The sequence below is a fragment of the Lucilia sericata genome, unplaced genomic scaffold (genome assembly GCF_015586225.1).
Source record: "Lucilia sericata isolate MDLA Ls3-8-SP2 unplaced genomic scaffold, ASM1558622v1 Contig000161F_arrow, whole genome shotgun sequence".
NCBI lineage: Eukaryota > Metazoa > Arthropoda > Insecta > Diptera > Calliphoridae > Lucilia > Lucilia sericata.
The window spans coordinates 339,331-359,520 of NW_023994191.1; the positions used below are offsets into that span (position 1 = coordinate 339,331).

General features: G+C 29.7%; 3 protein-coding genes across 3 annotated transcripts; 2 read left to right on the forward strand and 1 right to left on the reverse strand.

Annotated features, from left to right (window-relative positions):
* Positions 1 to 596: 596 nt before the first annotated feature.
* On the forward strand, positions 597 to 13,293 carry LOC119601397 (zinc finger protein 208-like). The gene is made up of 17 exons (XM_037952317.1): positions 597 to 1,286; positions 4,502 to 4,782; positions 4,851 to 4,898; positions 4,976 to 5,267; positions 5,330 to 5,618; positions 6,695 to 6,929; positions 7,000 to 7,047; positions 7,111 to 7,402; positions 7,463 to 7,752; positions 8,515 to 8,820; positions 8,878 to 8,925; positions 8,994 to 9,285; positions 9,343 to 9,529; positions 11,547 to 12,112; positions 12,172 to 12,491; positions 12,551 to 12,887; positions 12,941 to 13,293. Exons 1-17 carry the CDS (start codon positions 721 to 723, stop codon positions 13,248 to 13,250), a joined length of 4,707 nt encoding a protein of 1,568 aa, XP_037808245.1. The 5' UTR covers positions 597 to 720; the 3' UTR covers positions 13,251 to 13,293.
* A 102-nt stretch (positions 13,294 to 13,395) lies between these two features.
* On the reverse strand, positions 13,396 to 14,895 carry LOC119601390 (actin-related protein 10). The gene is made up of 3 exons (XM_037952307.1): positions 14,689 to 14,895; positions 14,465 to 14,617; positions 13,396 to 14,404 (listed from the first exon to the last, which is right to left on the reverse strand). Exons 1-3 carry the CDS (start codon positions 14,757 to 14,759, stop codon positions 13,504 to 13,506), a joined length of 1,125 nt encoding a protein of 374 aa, XP_037808235.1. The 5' UTR covers positions 14,760 to 14,895; the 3' UTR covers positions 13,396 to 13,503.
* A 1,946-nt stretch (positions 14,896 to 16,841) lies between these two features.
* LOC119601386 (CWF19-like protein 2 homolog) lies at positions 16,842 to 19,270 on the forward strand. The gene has a single exon (XM_037952304.1). It carries the CDS (start codon positions 16,982 to 16,984, stop codon positions 19,133 to 19,135), a length of 2,154 nt encoding a protein of 717 aa, XP_037808232.1. The 5' UTR covers positions 16,842 to 16,981; the 3' UTR covers positions 19,136 to 19,270.
* The last annotated feature ends 920 nt before the right edge of the window (positions 19,271 to 20,190 follow it).

Below are 20,190 nucleotides of genomic sequence, written 5' to 3' on the forward strand. Positions count from 1 at the left end.
CTATGTAATATTTTTATTTTGGCCTCTTAGGCTTATATTACATGTTATGAAAATAAATAAATGAAATGAAAATGAAATTTTCAGAGGTTGTCTCGGATTTTAGCACATATCTCGATTATTTGTGGACAGATTTTGCTGAATTTAAATAGGAAACTTCTCGAAATCACGTCTGATAGAATTATTGAAAATTTGGATCCCGAAGATATCTGGGGCTTATATCTGTGTCTGGAGTCTTTAGAAAATTGATTTAAATTGATTTTAAAAGGACGGACAAACAGACAGACGGACATGGCTTAATCGACTCTGCTATCTATACGGACTCGGAATATATGTATGTATATATTTTATAGGGTTAGGAACCATTTTAGAAATTACATACGGAAAGGGAAAATTATATATACCCTTCTCATGAAGGTGAAAGGTATAGAAATCCATTTCGAATAATCCATCTCTTGTTAATAGTAATTTTCTACATTATAAAGTGTACAAAAGAGAGAAATCAGAAATATATATACAAAGAAATCAAAAGTTGTCCACTAAACATTTAAATAAAGTCGACTGTTTGTTATATTTCAAATCTGGCATCACCACATAAAGTAATATTTACCCAAACCAAACGTCAATAATTTTCTACTTTGTTAGTTTTGGAAAAGAAAAACTAATTTCTAATTGCTAAAAAAATATATTTAATTATAAATATAACAACAAATAATCTAAAAAATGCCTTTATCCTTTGAAAATATGTGTCGTACATGCATGCTGAATGAAAGTAAACAACAAGAAATGGCAAACAGAAATAAAGTAAAAATGAAAACGCCACAAATGGTGTCCATTTTTACTGTCCCGGAGGAAGCCAAAGAAAAACTTAATTTAATGGAACTGATTAAAACTGCAGTACCACAATTGAAAATCGATGAAAATGATCAGTTGCCGAAGAATGTTTGTGTTGAATGCTCGGAAAAAATCAAAGAAATGTACAATTTTCAGCAGAACTGTCTAAGTAATGAACAGAAATTCTATAAAATGTTAGAAGGAGACGATGATGCCATTAATCCTTTCAATGATACAGAAGACCATGAAGATGTCTTTAAGACTGAATTTGATGATTCGTTCATTGAGGAGAATTCTTTGCAGACTGATGAGGAAATGATTATGGACGAGGAAATAAATAGAGCAGCCGAAGCAAAAGAAGAGTTCATCGAAAGCTACAGTGATTGTAGTATCGACTTAGTTTGGGATGATGATAATAATAGTGATGCAGATTGGAATGAAAAGAAGGTGTCAAGGTAATAAATATATTTACTTGAATTATTTAAACGTAAACTAGAATTTAACAAGTAAGAGTGTTATATTCGGCTATGCCGAATCTTATATACCCACCATCAAACCTCGTTTGACTCGAATGAAACTTACTTATGTCGAATTTCATCTATATACTCGTATATTTAGGCCAGTTATAATCGTTAAAGTAATTTTCTGAAGGGGACCATGTATAGGGGGGTAGGGTCAATTATGGGTCGATCCTCATAAAATTTGGTAGATAGAATTTGGTTCGTATTAAATTTATTTGTGTCGAATTTCATCGCTACACTCGTATTTTTAAACCATTAATGAGCGTTGCATTCATTTTCTGAAAGGGGACCTTATATGGGGGGTAGGGTCAATCATGGACCGATCCTCATAAAATTTTTTAGATAGATTTTGACTCGTATGAAACTTACTTATGTCGAATTTCATCTATATACTAGTATTTTTAAGCCAGTAATGAGCGTTAAAGTCATTTTCTGAAGGGGACTTATATGGGGAGTAGGGTCAATTATGGACCGATCCTCATAAAATTTCGCATATTGATTTTGGATCATAAGAAACTTACTTATATCGAATTTCATCGCTATATTCGTATTTTTAAACAAGTTATGGCTGTTAAAGCTGCTTTTCGAGGGGCCACTTGTATGGGGGCTATCCGAAAACGTAGACCGATATTGCCCATTTTCAATACCAAACAAACCATACCTATAAGAAATATTTATGTGAAATTTCAACCCTCTAGCTCTTTCCATTCGGTCTCCATCGTGCTTTCAACAGACAGACAGACGGACGGACGGACAGACGGACAGACATGGCTAGATCGTCTTAGAATTTAATGAGGACCCAGAATATATATACTTTTGTGGGTCTATGACCAATATTTCTATGTGTTACAAACGGAATGACAAAATCAATATACCCCCCATCTTTTTTGATGGTGGGTATAAAAATATGCAAAGTACCTACATACATACCTACGTGAAATTAGTTTCGAATATAAACTAAAAAAACGTTTTTATTGAAATTTAGCAAATCATTTACTGTAAGAAAGCATGACAGAATTCATAAAAGTCATTTAGAAATTTGAAGAAATCTTGTGTAGCATTTTGTATACTTTTCTTTAAAAATGTTCTGGAATATACATTTTCAAACAGATTTAAAATATTTTATCCCTTTGTAGAAAAAATCCGAAAGAACCCTATTTGCATTATAAACGCAACAACCTAACTGGCATCAAATTCAGCGGAATTTGATTTATTAAAAATAATTGTCATACATATTTAAAAAATTGTTCTGATATATTATGAAATATATTTACGAAAATTCTTAATTTAAAGCATAGCTGTAAAATTTCGATTACGAATAATAATCAATTAAATTATTTTTAAAAAATAATCGTAATGATTATTTAATACCCTGGTATAAAATTTCTGATTATTAATTGATTACGATTAAAATTGTATTGTAGTTATAATTGTATAATAACAAATTAAATAAATAAAAAATAAATAAATAAATTAATCTAAAAATAATCAGGATTAATTAGAATTAATAAAAATAATCAAAAATAATCAGAATTAATCAAATAATTAATTTGATTATTTTCAAGGATATTTTTGATTATTTTTGATTAATTTCAATATATTTGGTACAATTCTCTATCTTTTTACATTACGAGTAATGGAAAACTGTTTTTCTAGTTACACACTATACGATTACATGACTATTTTATTGAAAACAATATATTTATCAAGTTTATTTCGATTGAAAATCTTGATCTCAGTACAACATATTAGAAAAAATTACTGCAATCTTTTCGAAATGGGTCTCAAAAAATCCGTAATTTTTAGCGGATTACCGGAAAAATAATTAAATTTTTCTTAGAGTGTTTTTTGGGAGGAAATTATACTAAATATATGGAAAATAATCAAAATTAATCCTTGAAAATAATCGACTAATTTTTTGATTTAGTTTTTTTTTTTTTTTTTTTTTGATTATTTTCATTAATTCTAATTAATCCCTGATTATTTTTAGATTATTTTTAATCGTAATCAATAATTAATTAAAAATATTGAAAATAATCGTTAATTAATCATTAATTTTACATTTTTAATAAAAATAATCTAATTAATAATGATTACGATTATTAATCATTATTTTACAGCTATGATTTAAAGTAATATCTTGAAGTTTTGAAATTTGAATGTTAATAACAAAGCATAGCCCAGTTTTCTTTGGTTAATTATTAAAAGTTTATTTCAAACAAGTTTGAGCTTTAAATAAATTCTGAATTAACTTTCGAATTATCGAATAAATCTTAAAAATGATTATGTTCTGAAATATAATATAAAAGCAACTTTTTTATATTATATTACTAGTCAATCGGCTAATCAAAAGATTATCCTCAAACCAGTAAATAGTCTTGTTTATTGACTAGTTCATAAACTATACAATAAAGAACAAATTAACCTATAGAGTAGTCCATAGACTAAACCTTAGACTAAATAGACTAGTCCTAATACTATTTTTTTAGTAGTTAATAGCCTTGAATAGACCACATAAAAGTGTCCAAAGTTAAAATTTAAAAGCTCGAATAGATAAAATTGTTTTATTTAAACATTTTCAAGTATCTAATGTATTCTATCTATCAAAATAGCTTTAAAAGACCTTTAACAAATGCAAAACAGTACATACTTTTAATTGTAAAAATATTATTTTTCGAAGAATTAGTACTTTTTCTAATTTAAATTTTTCATATTTTGTTCTTAAAAATTTTAAATAAAAGAAATTGACCCTAACAAAACTTAATTTTTAAGAATAGTCTTAATTTAAAGATTCATGAAAAAATTTCGAGCATAAGTTCGAATTTAATTATTATTAATACTTACATATTTAAATATAACTGAATTATCACATATTATTTTTAACTAGTTTCCATACATTTTCGGCGATAATATTTAGAAATAAATTTTCATCGATACGGAACACATTTTCATTTAAATCATAATCTAATATTTATTATTAAGTACATTTTTAATTAAAAATGCATAACTTAAAAATGCATTAAAAAAATCGGGTGAAAGTTGTTTTAAAAAATACTTCTTCGTGTTCTAATTATATAAATTTTTTTCTTTGTGAAATAAAGTTTAAAAAAAGTTCAAAAAATCTTTACTTTATTTTTCATTATTTAAAGTAAATTGAAAAAAAGTAAAAAACACAAAAATGAACTGGTTGGTGATGAAATATTCAACGTTTTTTGTGCGGATGAGAAAAACGAAGATGATGATGAAGAATTTAAAAGCAGTACAACAAAAAGATCAACAATAACAAAAGAAATTAAAACTAAAGGAAATTATCCGTGCAAACGATGCAAGAAAATATTAAAATCAAAAGATTCATTATTAAGACACGAAGGAAGACATGAAAAAAGAGACAAAGAAGGACGCAAATATGTATGTAACATTTGCAATAAAGGTAAAATAAGAAATTAATATATTTATATATAAATGTCTTTAAAAAATAATAATTGTCTTTAATTTTAGCATTTCATTATGGTTCTGTATTGAGGGAACATCAAAGAAAACATGTTGGTAAGTTTAGCTTTTAATTAACAAGATATGTATGTGTGTATGTGTCCATAACTGAAGTGTCAAATTAATACTATTAGGCGAACGTCCTTATCTGTGTTCGGAATGTGGCAAAGGCTTTACATCGGCGGGAAGTTTAAAGCAACATTCACTACGTCATTTAGAGGAAAAACAATTTCCTTGTCCCGACTGCCCCAGGTCATTTCCTACCAAAACTGATATGCTCTCACATTATGATATTCACAAGGCTAAACCCAGAAATCACATTTGTGATGTTTGTGGTCGTGGATTTTACAAGCCTTACTTGTTAAAACAGCACAAAATGTATCATAATAATGAGAGACCATTTGCCTGTGAATATTGCGATAAAAGGTAAATTAAAAAAATTCAAATAATTGTTTTATTACATTTTTATAATTATGTTTAACTTATAGTTTTGTTACACACGAAAAAGTCAAACGTCATACCCGCATTCATACTGGTGAAAAGCCCTACAAGTGTAACTATTGTGTGCGAACATACTGCCAATCAAGTGAATTAATGAAGCATTTACGTTCACATTTGGGTGAAAATGTTTATCAATGCGAATTGTGTCCGGTTAGATTAAAAACCGTTAAACTTTTACGCAGCCACTTTGCAACACACAAAAACGATGACGAAGAAACAAAAGCTCGCAATTTAGCCGAACTTAATGCATTGGAGATGAAAGGCATGTTTTTCAAATAAGAGATCCAAATGCAATCAGTATAGTATTTATTGTTTGTACTATGATTTATTATTTTGCTAAAATTTCTAAATATTCAATTCGAATATATCTAATTTATAATTTATAAACTTATGTTTATTTTTAGTTATTAAATAAATATTAAACGATTCTTAAATAAACTATAATGTATACATCTTTTTTTTAAACTTTATTAAGCAAAAAAATAATATATTGAAGAAAAGAAAAATAGCAAGAACTGCAACTAGACAGATGTGCAAGGTATTCAACCAGGTTCCTGAAAATAATAGGTTTCAGATTCCGATAGAAGGCAAATATTATAAGTGAAGTTAGCTATTTCTCTAATAAAACCTTATAGATTAAAAGGGATGCACCCTGAAATATCCCACAGTTCGTCGTGGAACTTTAGAACATTAGCAGATGACTCAACTCTCTCTAGTTGCTCAACATCCTCATCATATCATATTGTCCCACTAGCCAAGAATCGAACCTAACCAGTCAAGAATCGAACCTAACCAATTCGTTCAGATTGCTAAAAGATCGCCGCTTGGAAGACTCTGGCCTAAAATTCTGAAGGAACTTTTCATATCTGTATCAGCTGTAGAAGCCGACACCTTTGCCACCACTCAAACAGTTTATTGGAACTAAGCCAATTATCCCTACTTGAAAACTCTACCATAGTTGTAACCCTGAATTGTAAAATCGTTAGTCTATGATCTAAAATTCCACAAGGAAAGTTAACCTGATAAGTAGACCTATTAAATACAAAATTTTTGTGAGATTGTCTCGCGAGGTTTGACTAACGAAGGCTACTTAATAGAGTCTTTAGCCCTTTATATAATTAGCTTATAATTATGAAGCTATTAAACATTCCAAAATCGCGTTTGCCTTTCTCATTACCAGTATATGATTAAGTATTGAAATTAATATGTTATAGTTTTTTTTTTCAAATATTTGCTAAAATTGTTAATTTGATACCATGTGATAGACATATTTAAAAAAACAAAACTATTTTACTTAATTTCTCGTTATTTAAAGTAAAACTAAAAAAACAAAACATTCAAAAACACAACAGATCGATGATGATCACTTAAAAGACGATGAAAATATAACGATGGACAATGCTAAACGACATAGAGCAGCTGCAAGAAAAAAGAAAAGCATAAAAGAAAATCCACTTGATGGCCAACAAAAGTTTTATCCTTGCAATAAATGCAAAAGAAAACTGAAAACAGAATTGTCATTTAAAAAACACCAACAAATGCACGATAGCAAAGAACAAACATATAAATGTTCTGTATGCAAACAAGGTAAATACAATGTTTAATAAATACAAAACCAGAAAGTAAATATTAAAATTATTTTAAACATTAATTTTAGAATTTGAAGACAAATCCTCGTTAAAAGATCATATGCGTGCACATAGTGGTAAGTTTCTAATAAATGTACATACATTTTATAATTTATTACACTTTTGCATTATTTTTAAAGGTGAGAAGGTATTTTTATGTCCAGAATGTGGCAAAGGTTATACCACAGCGGGAGGTTTAAAAGAACATTCATACCGCCATTTAAGCGAAAAAAACTTTCAATGTCCTGACTGTCCACGCTCGTTTACCACAAAATCCGATTTGGTCTCCCATCATATTATACACAAAGCTAAACCAAAAAATCACATTTGCGACATTTGTGGACGTGGTTTTCACAAGCCTTTCCTACTGAAAAAACACAAAATGTATCATAACAATGATCGACCATTTGCTTGTGAATTTTGTGAAAAACGGTAAAACAACCTTTAATTTCTGAAATGCTTTCATATTTTAATTAAAATCTTTTTTTTTAGTTTTGTTACGAATGAAAAATTAAAACGTCATACACGCATTCATACCGGCGAGAAACCCTATAAATGCAATTATTGTAAAAATGCCTATTGTCAGTCGAGTGAATTGATAAAACATTTGCGTTCTCATTTAGGTGAAAATGTCTATCAATGTGAAATGTGTCCGCTGCGTTTTAAAACAGTGAAAATTTTACGCGCACATTTTTCAACGCACAAAAACGATAATGAAGAAACTAAGAGACATAACTTGGCAGAATTAAATGCCTTGGAAATGAAAGGAGTATTTTTTAAATAAGCACAAATCAATAATGACTGCCACAACTGTAGCACTATTAAATTTTGCACTTTATATGATAATCGTGTGATGGAGTACTGAAATCATTCTTGGTTTATTATAAACTACATAAATGAATATTAGTTTTTTTTTAATAATAAATATAATTTATTGTATTTAATAAGTTAGCGTAAGCAATTTTGAAAATTAATAAAAGTAATTTATTCCCTTAGTAAATAATTAACTAGATAATATAAAAAACAAGTATATTTTAATTATATTCTTTTTCATTCAATGTTATTGTTTCTGGGTGACATCCTATAGTCTATAGCAAGGATTATAATCTAGTCTATAGTCTTGTCTATAGTCTAGTCTATAATCTAGTATAGTGTATAGTCAAATCTACAATATAGCTTACAGTCGAGTCTACAGTCTACTCTATAGTCTAGTCTACAGTCTAGTCTTTAATCTAGTCTTTAGTCAAGTCTTTAGTCTAGCTTTTAGTCTAGTTTATAGTCTAGTCTATAATCTAGTCTAGCCTATAATCTAGGCTATAGACTAGTCTTCAGTGTATTCTATAGTCTTGTTTATAGTCCAGTCGACAGTCTAGTCTATATTCTAGTCTAGACTAATTTTAAAAGTTTTTGAGAAGGTACACTTTTATGAAGTAAAAGTTTATCAATTTGGTTTTCAAAATTCTTATAATAATGAATTCAACTTGAAATTATTAAAAACTTAATAAAACCTTATATATTTTTATAATTCATAAGAAAATCTAAAGTAACTGATAAATCTGCAATTCTCACAAGAGAAGAAGTAGATGACGAGGTTTTTGAAACACTTGAATTTGACGACGATGAAGATGTTAAAGATGATGGCGATGATGATGATGACGAGGACTACGAGGAGGAGTTTAGCGCAAAAATCTCAACTACAAATAAACAACACATAACTGTTGAACAACTATATCCCTGTGACAGATGCAAACGGAAATTAAAATCGAAATTATCGCTTAAGAAACATCTAGAAATGCACGCTAAACGCGATAATGAAGAACCAAAATTTGTGTGCAATATTTGTGATAGAGGTAAGTATAAGGAAAAGTAATTCAAAAGAAATAAAACATAAAAATATTCCTTTTCAGGATTTACACAAGGTTACATGCTAAAAGATCATCTGCGTACTCATAGTGGTAATTAATATTTCAATCTATTTTTTTTAAATAAATCTAGGTTTTTATAATAAAGTCTTTTTCTCAAGGTGAAAGACCATTTTTATGTTCAGAATGTGGTAAATCTTTTACCTCGTCCGGTAGTCTTAAACAGCATTCATTTCGACATCTCAATGAAAAACTCTTTCCCTGTCCAGACTGTCCGAAGTCCTTTCCAACTAAAACTGATTTGGCCTCACATTATGATGTCCATAAAGCCAGACCAAGAACTCACATTTGCGATATATGTGGTCGAGGATTTCCAAAACCCTTTTTATTGAAAAAACACAAAATGTATCATACAAATGATCGGCCATTTTCTTGTGAATATTGCGATAAACGGTAAGATACTGTTATATAATTTCACTTCAAAATATAAATTTTTATACATATTTTTAGTTTTATTACAAATGAAAAACTACAGCGTCACGTAAGAATTCACACTGGCGAAAAACCATACAAATGCAATTATTGTGAAAAGGCCTACTGTCAATCGAATGAATTAACCAAACATTTACGCATACATTTAGGCGATAATGTATATCAATGCGAATTATGTCCTCTAAGATTTCCCACAGTTAAAGTCGTAAGAGAGCATTTTTCTACGCATAAAAACGATGATGAAGAAACTAAAGCCCGAAATTTAGCCGAACTCAATGCAATGACTTTGAAAGGAATTTATTGCAGATAAATTATTAATTTTATATTGTATATACAGCATTTAAAATAAATGTACTTTAGTTTATGTTTTCCCGTAAAGTTTTTCCTTTCTTGTCTAACATAATAAAACTATTACATTAATTACATTAATTTTTTTGGATGAGATATTAAAGCAATATTGGCTACCGTTACCACTAAAATACTTATTCAGCTCGTTTGCCCTATGTTAGCGAATTAACTGAAATGCCTATGTTTTTTAAGCCATACTTACATATATGCAGAAAACTCTTTCAATTTAGTACCTTTACCGCTAAAATAACGTTACCGAAACATGTCAAAATACCGTCAACAACATACTGTTACGAAAAACTAAATATACTGTTACTGAAATAATGCTAGTTAATGTTACCGTTACCTTTTAACCGTTGAATTTTCTGCCAAATATAAATTTTTAACAGTCTTGTCTATACCCGAGCAAAATTACGTACATCAATACCCAACATACCCGGGTATGTCATACAATTTTTATGGCTATTTCATCTTTTTATACATTTAATAAAACGTCTGTATATAAAAATTAAATAGTTTTTGATCATAAACCATTAAATTTTAGCAATATTTTTAAAGTTTTCTTATTGCTTTCCTGTTAACAAAAATGTCATATGCAAAAACGCCTTCATAACGTATGCAGAATTTGACTTTGTAAAATTTTGACTTCAAGAAGCTATTACTCTGTGACCGGGAAAGATAATTGAACAAAACTAAAACAAATCGATTAGCATTAAAGAAATTGTTTTTGATTTCGTAAGTAGGGAACTTTTTTGCAAAAAAAGATTGCTAAGTCATGGCCAAAAATTAAAACTTAAATATTAAAAATTATTATAATCAGCATAATTTTACTTTACTAAGTCATATACAACAAAAAAATTTATTTCATCGAAATCGGCCCATATTTGTTAATGTTACAGGGTCCACAAATATATATTTATGAATAAAGACACATGACTCTGCATTTGAAACTAAATTTGTTGTTTAATTCAATTTTTTTTCATAAGATACAATAATATAATAATTCTAATAATAAAACATAAAATTTATAATGGAACTTAATTTTTGTCCGACAACTGACATATAATTTGTATACATAACGGGGTATGTTGGGTATTGATACACGAGGCAAAAATAGAAAATCGGTCATAAATCGCTTTAATATATATATATCTACAAAAACATTTAAATATTAAAGGTAAAAAAACCAATTTATCCATTTTTATGTACGCCAATGTCAACTATCATAACAAATAATACGTTTCACCATTAAACAATTTGTTTATTTACTACAAATAAATCTAGTTGATAGAAACAAAATTTTCAATTTGAATAGTTCTTTGCTTCTCCTGTAAAATTTTAAAAATGTTAGATAGGGCTGTTTGCGTTTTAGGTGACGATATATATATCTAACTAATTTTTGGAAAATATATAGAAAACATTACTCTGAAAGCGTAGTAAAATTTCAAGCCGATACGATATATAGACCTCGAGATATATCACTTTAAAAATGAAAAACATACCCGGGTATGTGGCTATTGACATAACGGTTAAATAATTATTTTTAATGATACGGCATTCATATAATATCTAACACGTCTTAATTTTGATTCAATTAGTTTAAATCCATTTTCAACTCAAATCTTTTAATTACAATTTCAACGAACATTTCATATCATGTAATAATGTCAAAAGTATTAACTTTGTAATTTTTCTACGTGTATTTGTTTGTTATTTTTTGTTTACAAACATAAACACAGATATGGCAACTCATTCGTCAATATCTTAAAAAAAGCGGTTGGCAACGTAATGTAAACATAAATTTTGTTTTCCCAAAGTACCGAAAACAATTTTTGTTGCAAATTATTTATTGTTTAATGAATATTTAGTGATTTATTATGAATAGTACAACTATTACACTCTTGGAAAACTTTTGTAGAACCTGCATGAATGGAGAAGTTGAAGATGAAAAGGAAACTAAAGACAATAAACGCAAAACAATTTCAATTTTCAATGAACCACAAAGTAAGGAATGTAAAAATATAACAATTATGGAATTACTTATGCTTACAACACCACAACTAACTATTGAGACGGATGATATGTTGCCCAAAACTGTATGCGAAAATTGCTTGGAAAGGCTTGTAAGTGCTCATGAGTTTCAGCAAATGTGTATAAAAGTGGAGGAAAAGTTTCGTCAAATGATTAAAGATGATAAACCAGCAGTTAATTCACAAATTATCACGGATCCCTTAATTGATAATATTTTAAAGATTGAAATAGATGAAGCATTAGACCAAGAGACGCCTCTTGAGCCAAAAAGCTTAAAAGAGGATGCGGAAGATATAAAATTTGAAACGGAAGAAAATCATTGGGAAGACTATAGTGATAGTGATGAATTTTGTGATGTCGACAGTGATAAGGATAGTGAATGGGAGTCTTCGAATAATGTAACAAAAAGGTAAGTTTATATTTTAGATTTCTGCTTTAAACAAACGTTGCAAAGGATATCTCATATAGTAAAAAAGCTACAAGGGCTGCTGGCAAAATGGTAAAAAAAGAAAAAGATTTGACTTCTAGTGATGTCAAAATTTCAAATGATATTGAGGATAAAAAAGATAACATCACATCGGAGACAATTAAAGAATCTAAGAAAAATTCCAAGGAAACAAGTAATACTAAGGATAACGAAAGTAAAAGTTTTGTATGCGATGAGTGTGGCAACCGTTTATCAACGCGAAAAAGTTTAAAACGACACAAACGTATACACCTTAGGCCGGCAGATTCAGGTGGTGAGACTAAAACTAGAACTAAATATGAATGCGAAGTTTGTAAAAAGGGTAACTAGCTACATAAAAATTACGGAAAAAATTTTAAGATAATAAACTTCGTTTTGTAGTCTTTCAGCAATCCAGTTCTTTAAAGGATCACATGAGAATACATACTGGTGAACAGCCTTATCTTTGTTCAGAGTGTGGAAAAGCTTTTAAAAGTTTAAGCAATATGAAGCAACATTTCCTACGTCACGGTACTGACCGACCTTATGTCTGTCAACATTGTCCGAAAAGATTTCCTTGCTTAAGTGATTTAGCATCGCATAAAGTAGTGCATAATAAAATAAAATCACATATTTGTGATATATGTGGTGCGGGTTTCACGAAACCATATCTTTTGAAAAAACACAAAATGTATCATACAGGCGAAAGAAATCATAAATGTGATTACTGTGATATGAGGTAAAATATATACTTCTTTTACTAATCTCCAAAATCTAAAATTCAATTTTCAGATTTGTTTTAGCGGATCAATGTCGTAGACATATGCGCACCCACACAGGAGAAAAACCATACAAATGCAAATATTGTGAAAGAGCATTTGCACAAAGTAATGATTTAATCAAACATATGCGTGGACATATAGGAGATAATGTCTATAAATGTGATTTATGTCCGCAAGGTTTTCGTTTACAATGTGATTTACGTGCCCATTTCTATACTCATAAAGATGACGATGAAGAAACACGAGCACGAAATTTGGAAGCCCTTAAAGAGGAAGAACGAAGATTACAAGTTAAATTCGGACTTGTAGGTAGTACATAGAATAAATCAAAGTATTAAATAAAATTTAAGAAAAAATCCTAAATACAAATTTTTAGTAAAAATGTACTCCTTAAGATTCATTTTTAAAGCTTTCGATGAAAGGTACATATGACAAATTAAATCTAATTCATTTAACTCTTATTCATTATATGTAGAATGTTATATTTAGTAGGGTATTATTAATTTATTAAGCATATCCATCATCTATTTACTTTTTGTTCACAACGAGAATAAATATACATAATTAAAAATATCAACCCGACATGCGATTATCATCCAAACAACTCCAATCGGGTACACGTTCTAGTCTTATATACGCCTCTTTAGTTAAAGAACGAGTATTAACCAAATCGGTACCACCGCACAAAGAACCTCCCAGCCAGTTAACTATGTTGGGACGACCAATAGTTTTATGAAACTTAAATGTTATATCGCCATGCAGTTTTTCTTTATATTCCTTGTCGTTGGCAACTAAATGCTGGAGTTCTTCTTTAAGACGCGGCAATAAACCCATTATAATAGAACTTCCACCCACCACAAAAATGTTTTCAGTTAAAACGCGTCGGATATCGCGTGGACAACGAAGAATTGATTTTATTATTAAATGTGGCAAACTATCACGATCATTATTTTCTTCGAATAGAATTTCGAATGCGGTTTCCCGAACTTTGCCTGGTACGGTAATAATCTCATTATCCGCAATGGGATAATCCACACTGGGTGGAGATTGGGGTGGCTGATTGTTAAGATAGTCCTGAGCTCTTTTTAATTTTGTTACAAAACAAGCACGAACTTTTATATCCTCTAATACTGATTCTGTAAGATACTCTTCTTTTACACCCTCCTGCAATAACTGACGCTTAATTTCCTCATGCAAAGCATATCCACCATATTTCTGATCTTGGAATGCTTGCATTATTTGTACACCACTGAAAACTGGCATAACAGTAGTCTCACTATAACCCATATCTATAACAACTCCATGGGGTACCGCTAATGTGGAAAGGGCAATCATATGTGAAGGCACATACAAAACCGAAGAAACTTCAAAGTGGCGAAATAATGCTTTTGCCAAAGTTTCGCGAACTATTATTTGACCAAAAACATTCTCCACTATAACGATTTTCCTTTCTTTAGGACTAACTAAAAGATATCTGCAAAAAGATACAAGAATTGTAAATAATGCCTAATATTTTAAGCAGCAAATTTCATACTTAAAGAATATAGTTTGTAAAAATTCAATTATCTGATCGTAAAATTCAAGTTTATCCTCATAGTCAAAGATATTCTTTGTTTTGCCATTTACGGACAGAATAACTTCGGATGGTATAATTTTACGTGGATACGCCTCTGCCGCAAAGCCCAGCCTAATAAAATATAGAAAAAATTTATTACCTTAAATGACGTCACTTGTATTACAAATTTTCACGAATCATACTTAGTATATGCAGTTCCAATGTCCAAAACAACTGGAGGCTTCTCTTGCATTACCGTTTCATACAAAGGCATTTTAAAACTTTCTTTGATTTTAAAGTTTTCTATGTAAATCTGTAATGTAAACAACTGTAAATTTTTGTGTTAATTTTTGCAATATATATTAGTTGTCAAAATTCCAGTGTGTAGGTGAAAAATAAATAGCAACAGGGTGTTTCTAATTGAATATTAATACAACAGGAATTGATTATAGTGTGGCCAGAAAACATTTATAAAAATTTTAAGCAATTTAATATATCTTTTTGCTGGCTGTCTGTCTGGCTGTTTTTGTCTGGGCATAAATCCTGATCGCTAAATCACCTTGTAATTTAATATCATTTCCACGGTTTAGCTCACATAAGAATAGGAATTTTTGTCCTCTTGTTATAAGACTTCAAAGTTATATTTTTTACATAAATATAAACTTGAAACTAGAATAATTTTTAAAAGTAGTAGTGTCATATTTAGCGACACCCTAAAGGGGAAAGACGACCCATCGAAGACCTACTGCACAGAAAATATGAAATAAAAAAATTGCATAGCTAACCGATTCCATTAATTTAAAATAGTTTAGTGTAAAAATTTGTTCTTGCACTCATTTGGTTTAGGAGTTACAGAGTCTGTAATACAGATATTTGAGAATTTAAAATATAAAAAATAATTAGTATATAAAATTATTAAACATCAAATATCCCAGCATATTGCACAAAAAATATTATTTACAAGATCTATTCGGAATCCACAAATTATTTTATATGCTATACACAATTCAATATTTGTTGTGCAATCTGATCGTATTTTGAATTTATTACCCAACCAATTTATATTATTTTATATCATCAGTAATGACCTTCAAGCTTAGAATTATTGATCTGTTTCCATCTAATTATTTAGGTGATAATAAGGGTACATTTTTTATCTTATTTTTTTATATAAAATATACCGTTAGCTTAGTACGCAAACGTAACAAGTCCTATTTTGTAAATTTTATAGGAGAAGCAAAAAACTTCACAACTTTTCTTTAATTTTATATTTTTAAAATCTGTAAACGCAGTTTTCTTCTTAGATTTCTCTTTTTTTAATATCAGTTGTGAAACAATTTAAAAATAAAGCAGTTGAATACTTATGCCTATTACACATTTTCTTAGAAATTTTTTAACCCTCATAAATGCATTAAACATATAAGTAAAGCTTTGAAATACTATATATTTAAAACTTTAATGAACTTAAATTACTACACTAATTTTTATGAGTCTTGGTCCATATTTGATCATAGCTCCCACATAAAGCACCCTTGAAAAAATTACTCTAAAGCTTATAACTGTTTTAAAATACCAGAATGGTGATGAAATCCGACATAAACAAGATTTGTGGGACCCAAAAACTATTTAGAACATTTTATGAGGATAGGGCAATGTTTGATCCTACCCCCAATGATTTTAAAGCGCACAACTGGCTTAATAGCGATGCAATTCAACGTTAACAAGTTTTATAGAAACCAAAATTTCCATACTAAGTACTATGAGATTCGGTCCATAATTTATGCTATACTCTATATCATCCCTCTTAAATAAAATCAGTTTTTTTTTTTGCAATATTTACTTGTTTTATTTTATTTTAAAAAGTATTCCATGAATTTGTACTCAATTGAAACGATTTTACAAACTACAACTATTTCCTAGACGTTGATGTACAAAATGTTTGATATTTCTTTTTACATGACTAATTAATGCGTTTATAATAGCAAATTGTAAGGACTTAGTACTTTTTCTTTGTATATTTTAATTGTTTTGAGGACTTAGCACGTTTGCATACCACAACAAAAGTACATGTTTAAAGTAAAAATAAGGTAATTTTTCTTATTGTAACATGTGTATTTCAAGTTATACTACCATTCAGCATTAAAATCTCAATTTCTATAAAAAGTGAACTTTTTACGTTTACGTACTAAGCTAACGATATATGTATGTATTTGTATTTACCATGGTTTAACATATCATTCAAAGAAATTAGTAAGATCTCTCAATGTATATTAGAATATTTTTCAGATTCTGTATTAAAAACACTGTAGATGCAAACAAAATTTAACGAAAACATAATACTCTGAGTCACCCTATTATTGACGAAAGGCTGATTTCTGTTTCAACACAACTATTGAAAAAATACAGCCTGCTGTTTATTTACTTTTTTTCAAATTACATTTTCAATAAAAATTTGTTTATATTTGTTATAAGTTATTAAAATATAATTAAGATAAAATGAGTTTTATTCAATTTGAAAGTGCACGTGCGAAAGATAAAGCTCGGCAGGATCTACGAGAGGCGCGAGAAAACATGCTGGATGAGGCCAAAAAGCGGGCTGTGCAAAGAGCTGAACGTGAGACTGAAAGGCTTTTAAAAGGTGAATCCAACTGGATGTTACCCTCTGTCGAGAAAAAACTAAAGAAAAGAAGTAAAGAAGTTAAAAAATCCAAAAAGAAAAAAGATAAGAAAAGTAAAAAATCGAAGAAAAAATCAAACAGAAAACGTAAACACTCTAGCACCGATGATGAAAGTGATTCAAGTGATTCCGATTCCACATCCGACGATGATTCTACATCTTCGTCAAGTGATGAGCAGAAAAAGCGCAAAAAATCAAAGAAGTCAAAAAAGAAACATAAGAAAAGTTCAAAAAGTAAAAGGACCACCAGTAGTAGTAGTGACACAGACAGTGAGAATACGGATAATGAAAAATCTGAATTTATAGAAATAAAGAAATCAGAGGAACCATTACAAAGAGATAGTTGGATGACCGATTCATTAATGCTAAAAACTTATTCACGAGAGCGAGTAGAAAATAAACCAAATGATAAACAGCAAATTGATGCTTATGATCCGGCAAAAAGTACACGAGAATTAAATCCCTATTGGAAAACAACGGGAACAGGTTTACCCGCATTTCAAAAACCAAAAGATGATGATAATTACACAAATAAAAAATCTGTATTTTCTCAAAGTAACTGCTACTCATCAAAAGGTTGGAAAAAGCAAAGAGACAAACCCTTACCAAATGAATGTTTGGCTCTGCAAAGAAAAAAGTCTCCCTCATCTAGTGATGACAGCTCGTCAACAAATGATGAAGAACCTAAAGGGGAACCTAATAAGGAAATATCCTCTACAAACTCATCAGAATTTTTAACCGATCAACAAATGAATGAATTAGGTGCAAAAATTCTTAAAGCCGAAATAATGGGAAACATGTCACTTGCTGATGAATTACGCGAGAAGTTGGAAAAGGCACGTACCCAAAGAAACATATTTAAAGAACGTCAAAAATCGGCATATCTTGAAGGCAAACACAGTTCAACTAAAGAAGAAAAGTCTGGAAAGAAAGATGAACACATTCTACTGACGCACACTGACCACAAGGGTCAGTCTAGACCATTGCCGGCATCGAAAGTTTTGGATCCCAGAGATTTGTACGGTGGCAGGAAAAAACAGAAGCAAAAACGTGTTAACACCCATGATGAGTCTGGTGAGAGAGTTCGCTACTTTGCTGATGATGATCGATATGATATAAAGCAAATGTTTGAAAGGGAAAAATATACAAGTGCATCAGATGCCAATTTACAATTTGCCAACATCGCTGGAAAACATAAAAATCCTAATGATGATATGGAGGATATATTTGCCGAAAAAATATGTCAAGATGATTCTTCACGCTCCGATCGTAAAGATCGCGATAGAGCTATTCGTGAACATCAAAAGGTTGAGGCAGCATTAGACAATTGCGACAAATGCTTTGATTCAACGAAAATGCAAAAGGAACTACTTGTATGTGTTGGTGAAAATGTATATTTGGCTTTACCTTGGTACCAGGGTCTTCAGCCTGGTCATTGTATGATAATAACAAATCAACATGCAACATGCTGTACTCAAATCGACGAAGACACATGGGCCGAAATAAATGATTTCCGTAAAGCATTAACACGTATGTTTGCTTCACAACATAAGGACGTAATTTTCTTTGAAATTGCTAATCGATTGCACAGACGACCGCATTTGGTCATACATTGTATTCCCATTCGGGAATCAGATGGCGAAATGGCTCCGTTTTATTTCAAAAAAGCCATAGAAGAATCGGAACATGAATGGTGTGTCAATAAGCAACTGGTTTCATTGCGCCAGAAGTCTTTGCGTTCCTCTATACCAAAAGGATTGCCTTATTTTTGGGTAAATTTCGGCATGGATACGGGATTTGCCCACGTAATTGAGGATGAAGAAAGATTTCCGCCAAATTTTGCACAAGAAATAATTGGCGGTATGCTTAATTTAGATGCTAACAAATGGCGCCGTCTTCAAAAAGAACAAAATATTATAACAAAAGTAAAAATGTTTGCGGATTGGTGGAAAAAATACGATTGCACAACATAAATGTAATCACTTGTTGATGGAGAATGTTTTAAATTATAATTGATAATAGTTTTAAGCAAAGTTATTGCTTATAATTAATGAATGCAAATATTTAAAATACACATTGAAAATAAAATTTAGATATAAAAATTCAGATATAATTTTTTTTTTAATTCAATTTATTTCCACAATCGGTTACAAAGTTCTACTTAAAAAAAAATTTCTACTATCAAATCTTTAGTAGATTTAAAATTCATGATATTGTAAAGTATTATCTATTTTTTTCGCAGTTATTGACCTCAAATTAGAAATTCTGTGATTTTTGAAAACATTTATGGAAACTGTAGTTAGCCTGTTAGTTTTAGAGCCCTTACACATTAAATATACAACTCGATTACTAATTGTTCGATGTGGTATCAATGGAAAAATCTCTGAAAAACCCTCTCAATTGATATATATTATTTTTATAAAATGCAATTATACAGCTCCATTACTAATTGTTCGATATGGTATCAGTAGAAATGACTCGGAAATATATTTCTATTGATCCATTTATTAACCCATTAAGAGCCAGCATGGAAAATATGTCGATAAAACGTAACTTGTGTCACATCAAACGCTTAACATATGAATATCCAAAATCTTGTCTACAAAATGTGATGTAACAAAAGTACTTCTATATAGATCTATTTTTGAGATAACGGTGCTTTTCTAAAAAAATTTATATTTGAAATTATAATATTTGGCCCTGGCTCCCAATGGGTTGTTGATATGGATCATATTGTACATTTTTGACTCCTAGACCTGAAAATTATCAAAATTAACTGCATTAGAACCAGTATTGGGATAATGTCTAACGGTATTATGGTAGCAATATGAAAAGGTAGTTTAAAGTTAAGGGCTTAACCCTGACTATTTTATATATTTAGTTTGACGGTAACAGCCTCTGAATAAATTTTCATGAACAAAAACAATAATCTGTTTAACTGATTCACCATATAAATACGCTCTGATGAAGTCATTTTATGTTTTTTGTTACAGTCAAAACGAATATAAATGCTATGGGTATTTTAAAC

What these genes read in the sequence shown, in the direction of transcription:
- LOC119601397 (XM_037952317.1), top strand. Translation starts at nt 721, where the DNA reads ATGCCTTTATCCTTTGAAAATATGTGTCGTACATGCATGCTGAATGAA. An exon ending in TGAAAGGCATGTTTTTCAAA is followed by an intron (nt 5,619 to 6,694) that starts TAAGAGATCCAA and finishes AAAACACAACAG; the next exon opens with ATCGATGATGATCACTTAAA. An exon ending in TCATATGCGTGCACATAGTG is followed by an intron (nt 7,048 to 7,110) that starts GTAAGTTTCTAA and finishes TTATTTTTAAAG; the next exon opens with GTGAGAAGGTATTTTTATGT.
- LOC119601390 (XM_037952307.1), bottom strand. Translation starts at nt 14,759, where the DNA reads ATGCCTTTGTATGAAACGGTAATGCAAGAGAAGCCTCCAGTTGTTTTG. An exon ending in ATTGGAACTGCATATACTAA is followed by an intron (nt 14,618 to 14,688) that starts GTATGATTCGTG and finishes ATATTTTATTAG; the next exon opens with GCTGGGCTTTGCGGCAGAGG. An exon ending in TTACAAACTATATTCTTTAA is followed by an intron (nt 14,405 to 14,464) that starts GTATGAAATTTG and finishes ATCTTTTTGCAG; the next exon opens with ATATCTTTTAGTTAGTCCTA.
- LOC119601386 (XM_037952304.1), top strand. Translation starts at nt 16,982, where the DNA reads ATGAGTTTTATTCAATTTGAAAGTGCACGTGCGAAAGATAAAGCTCGG.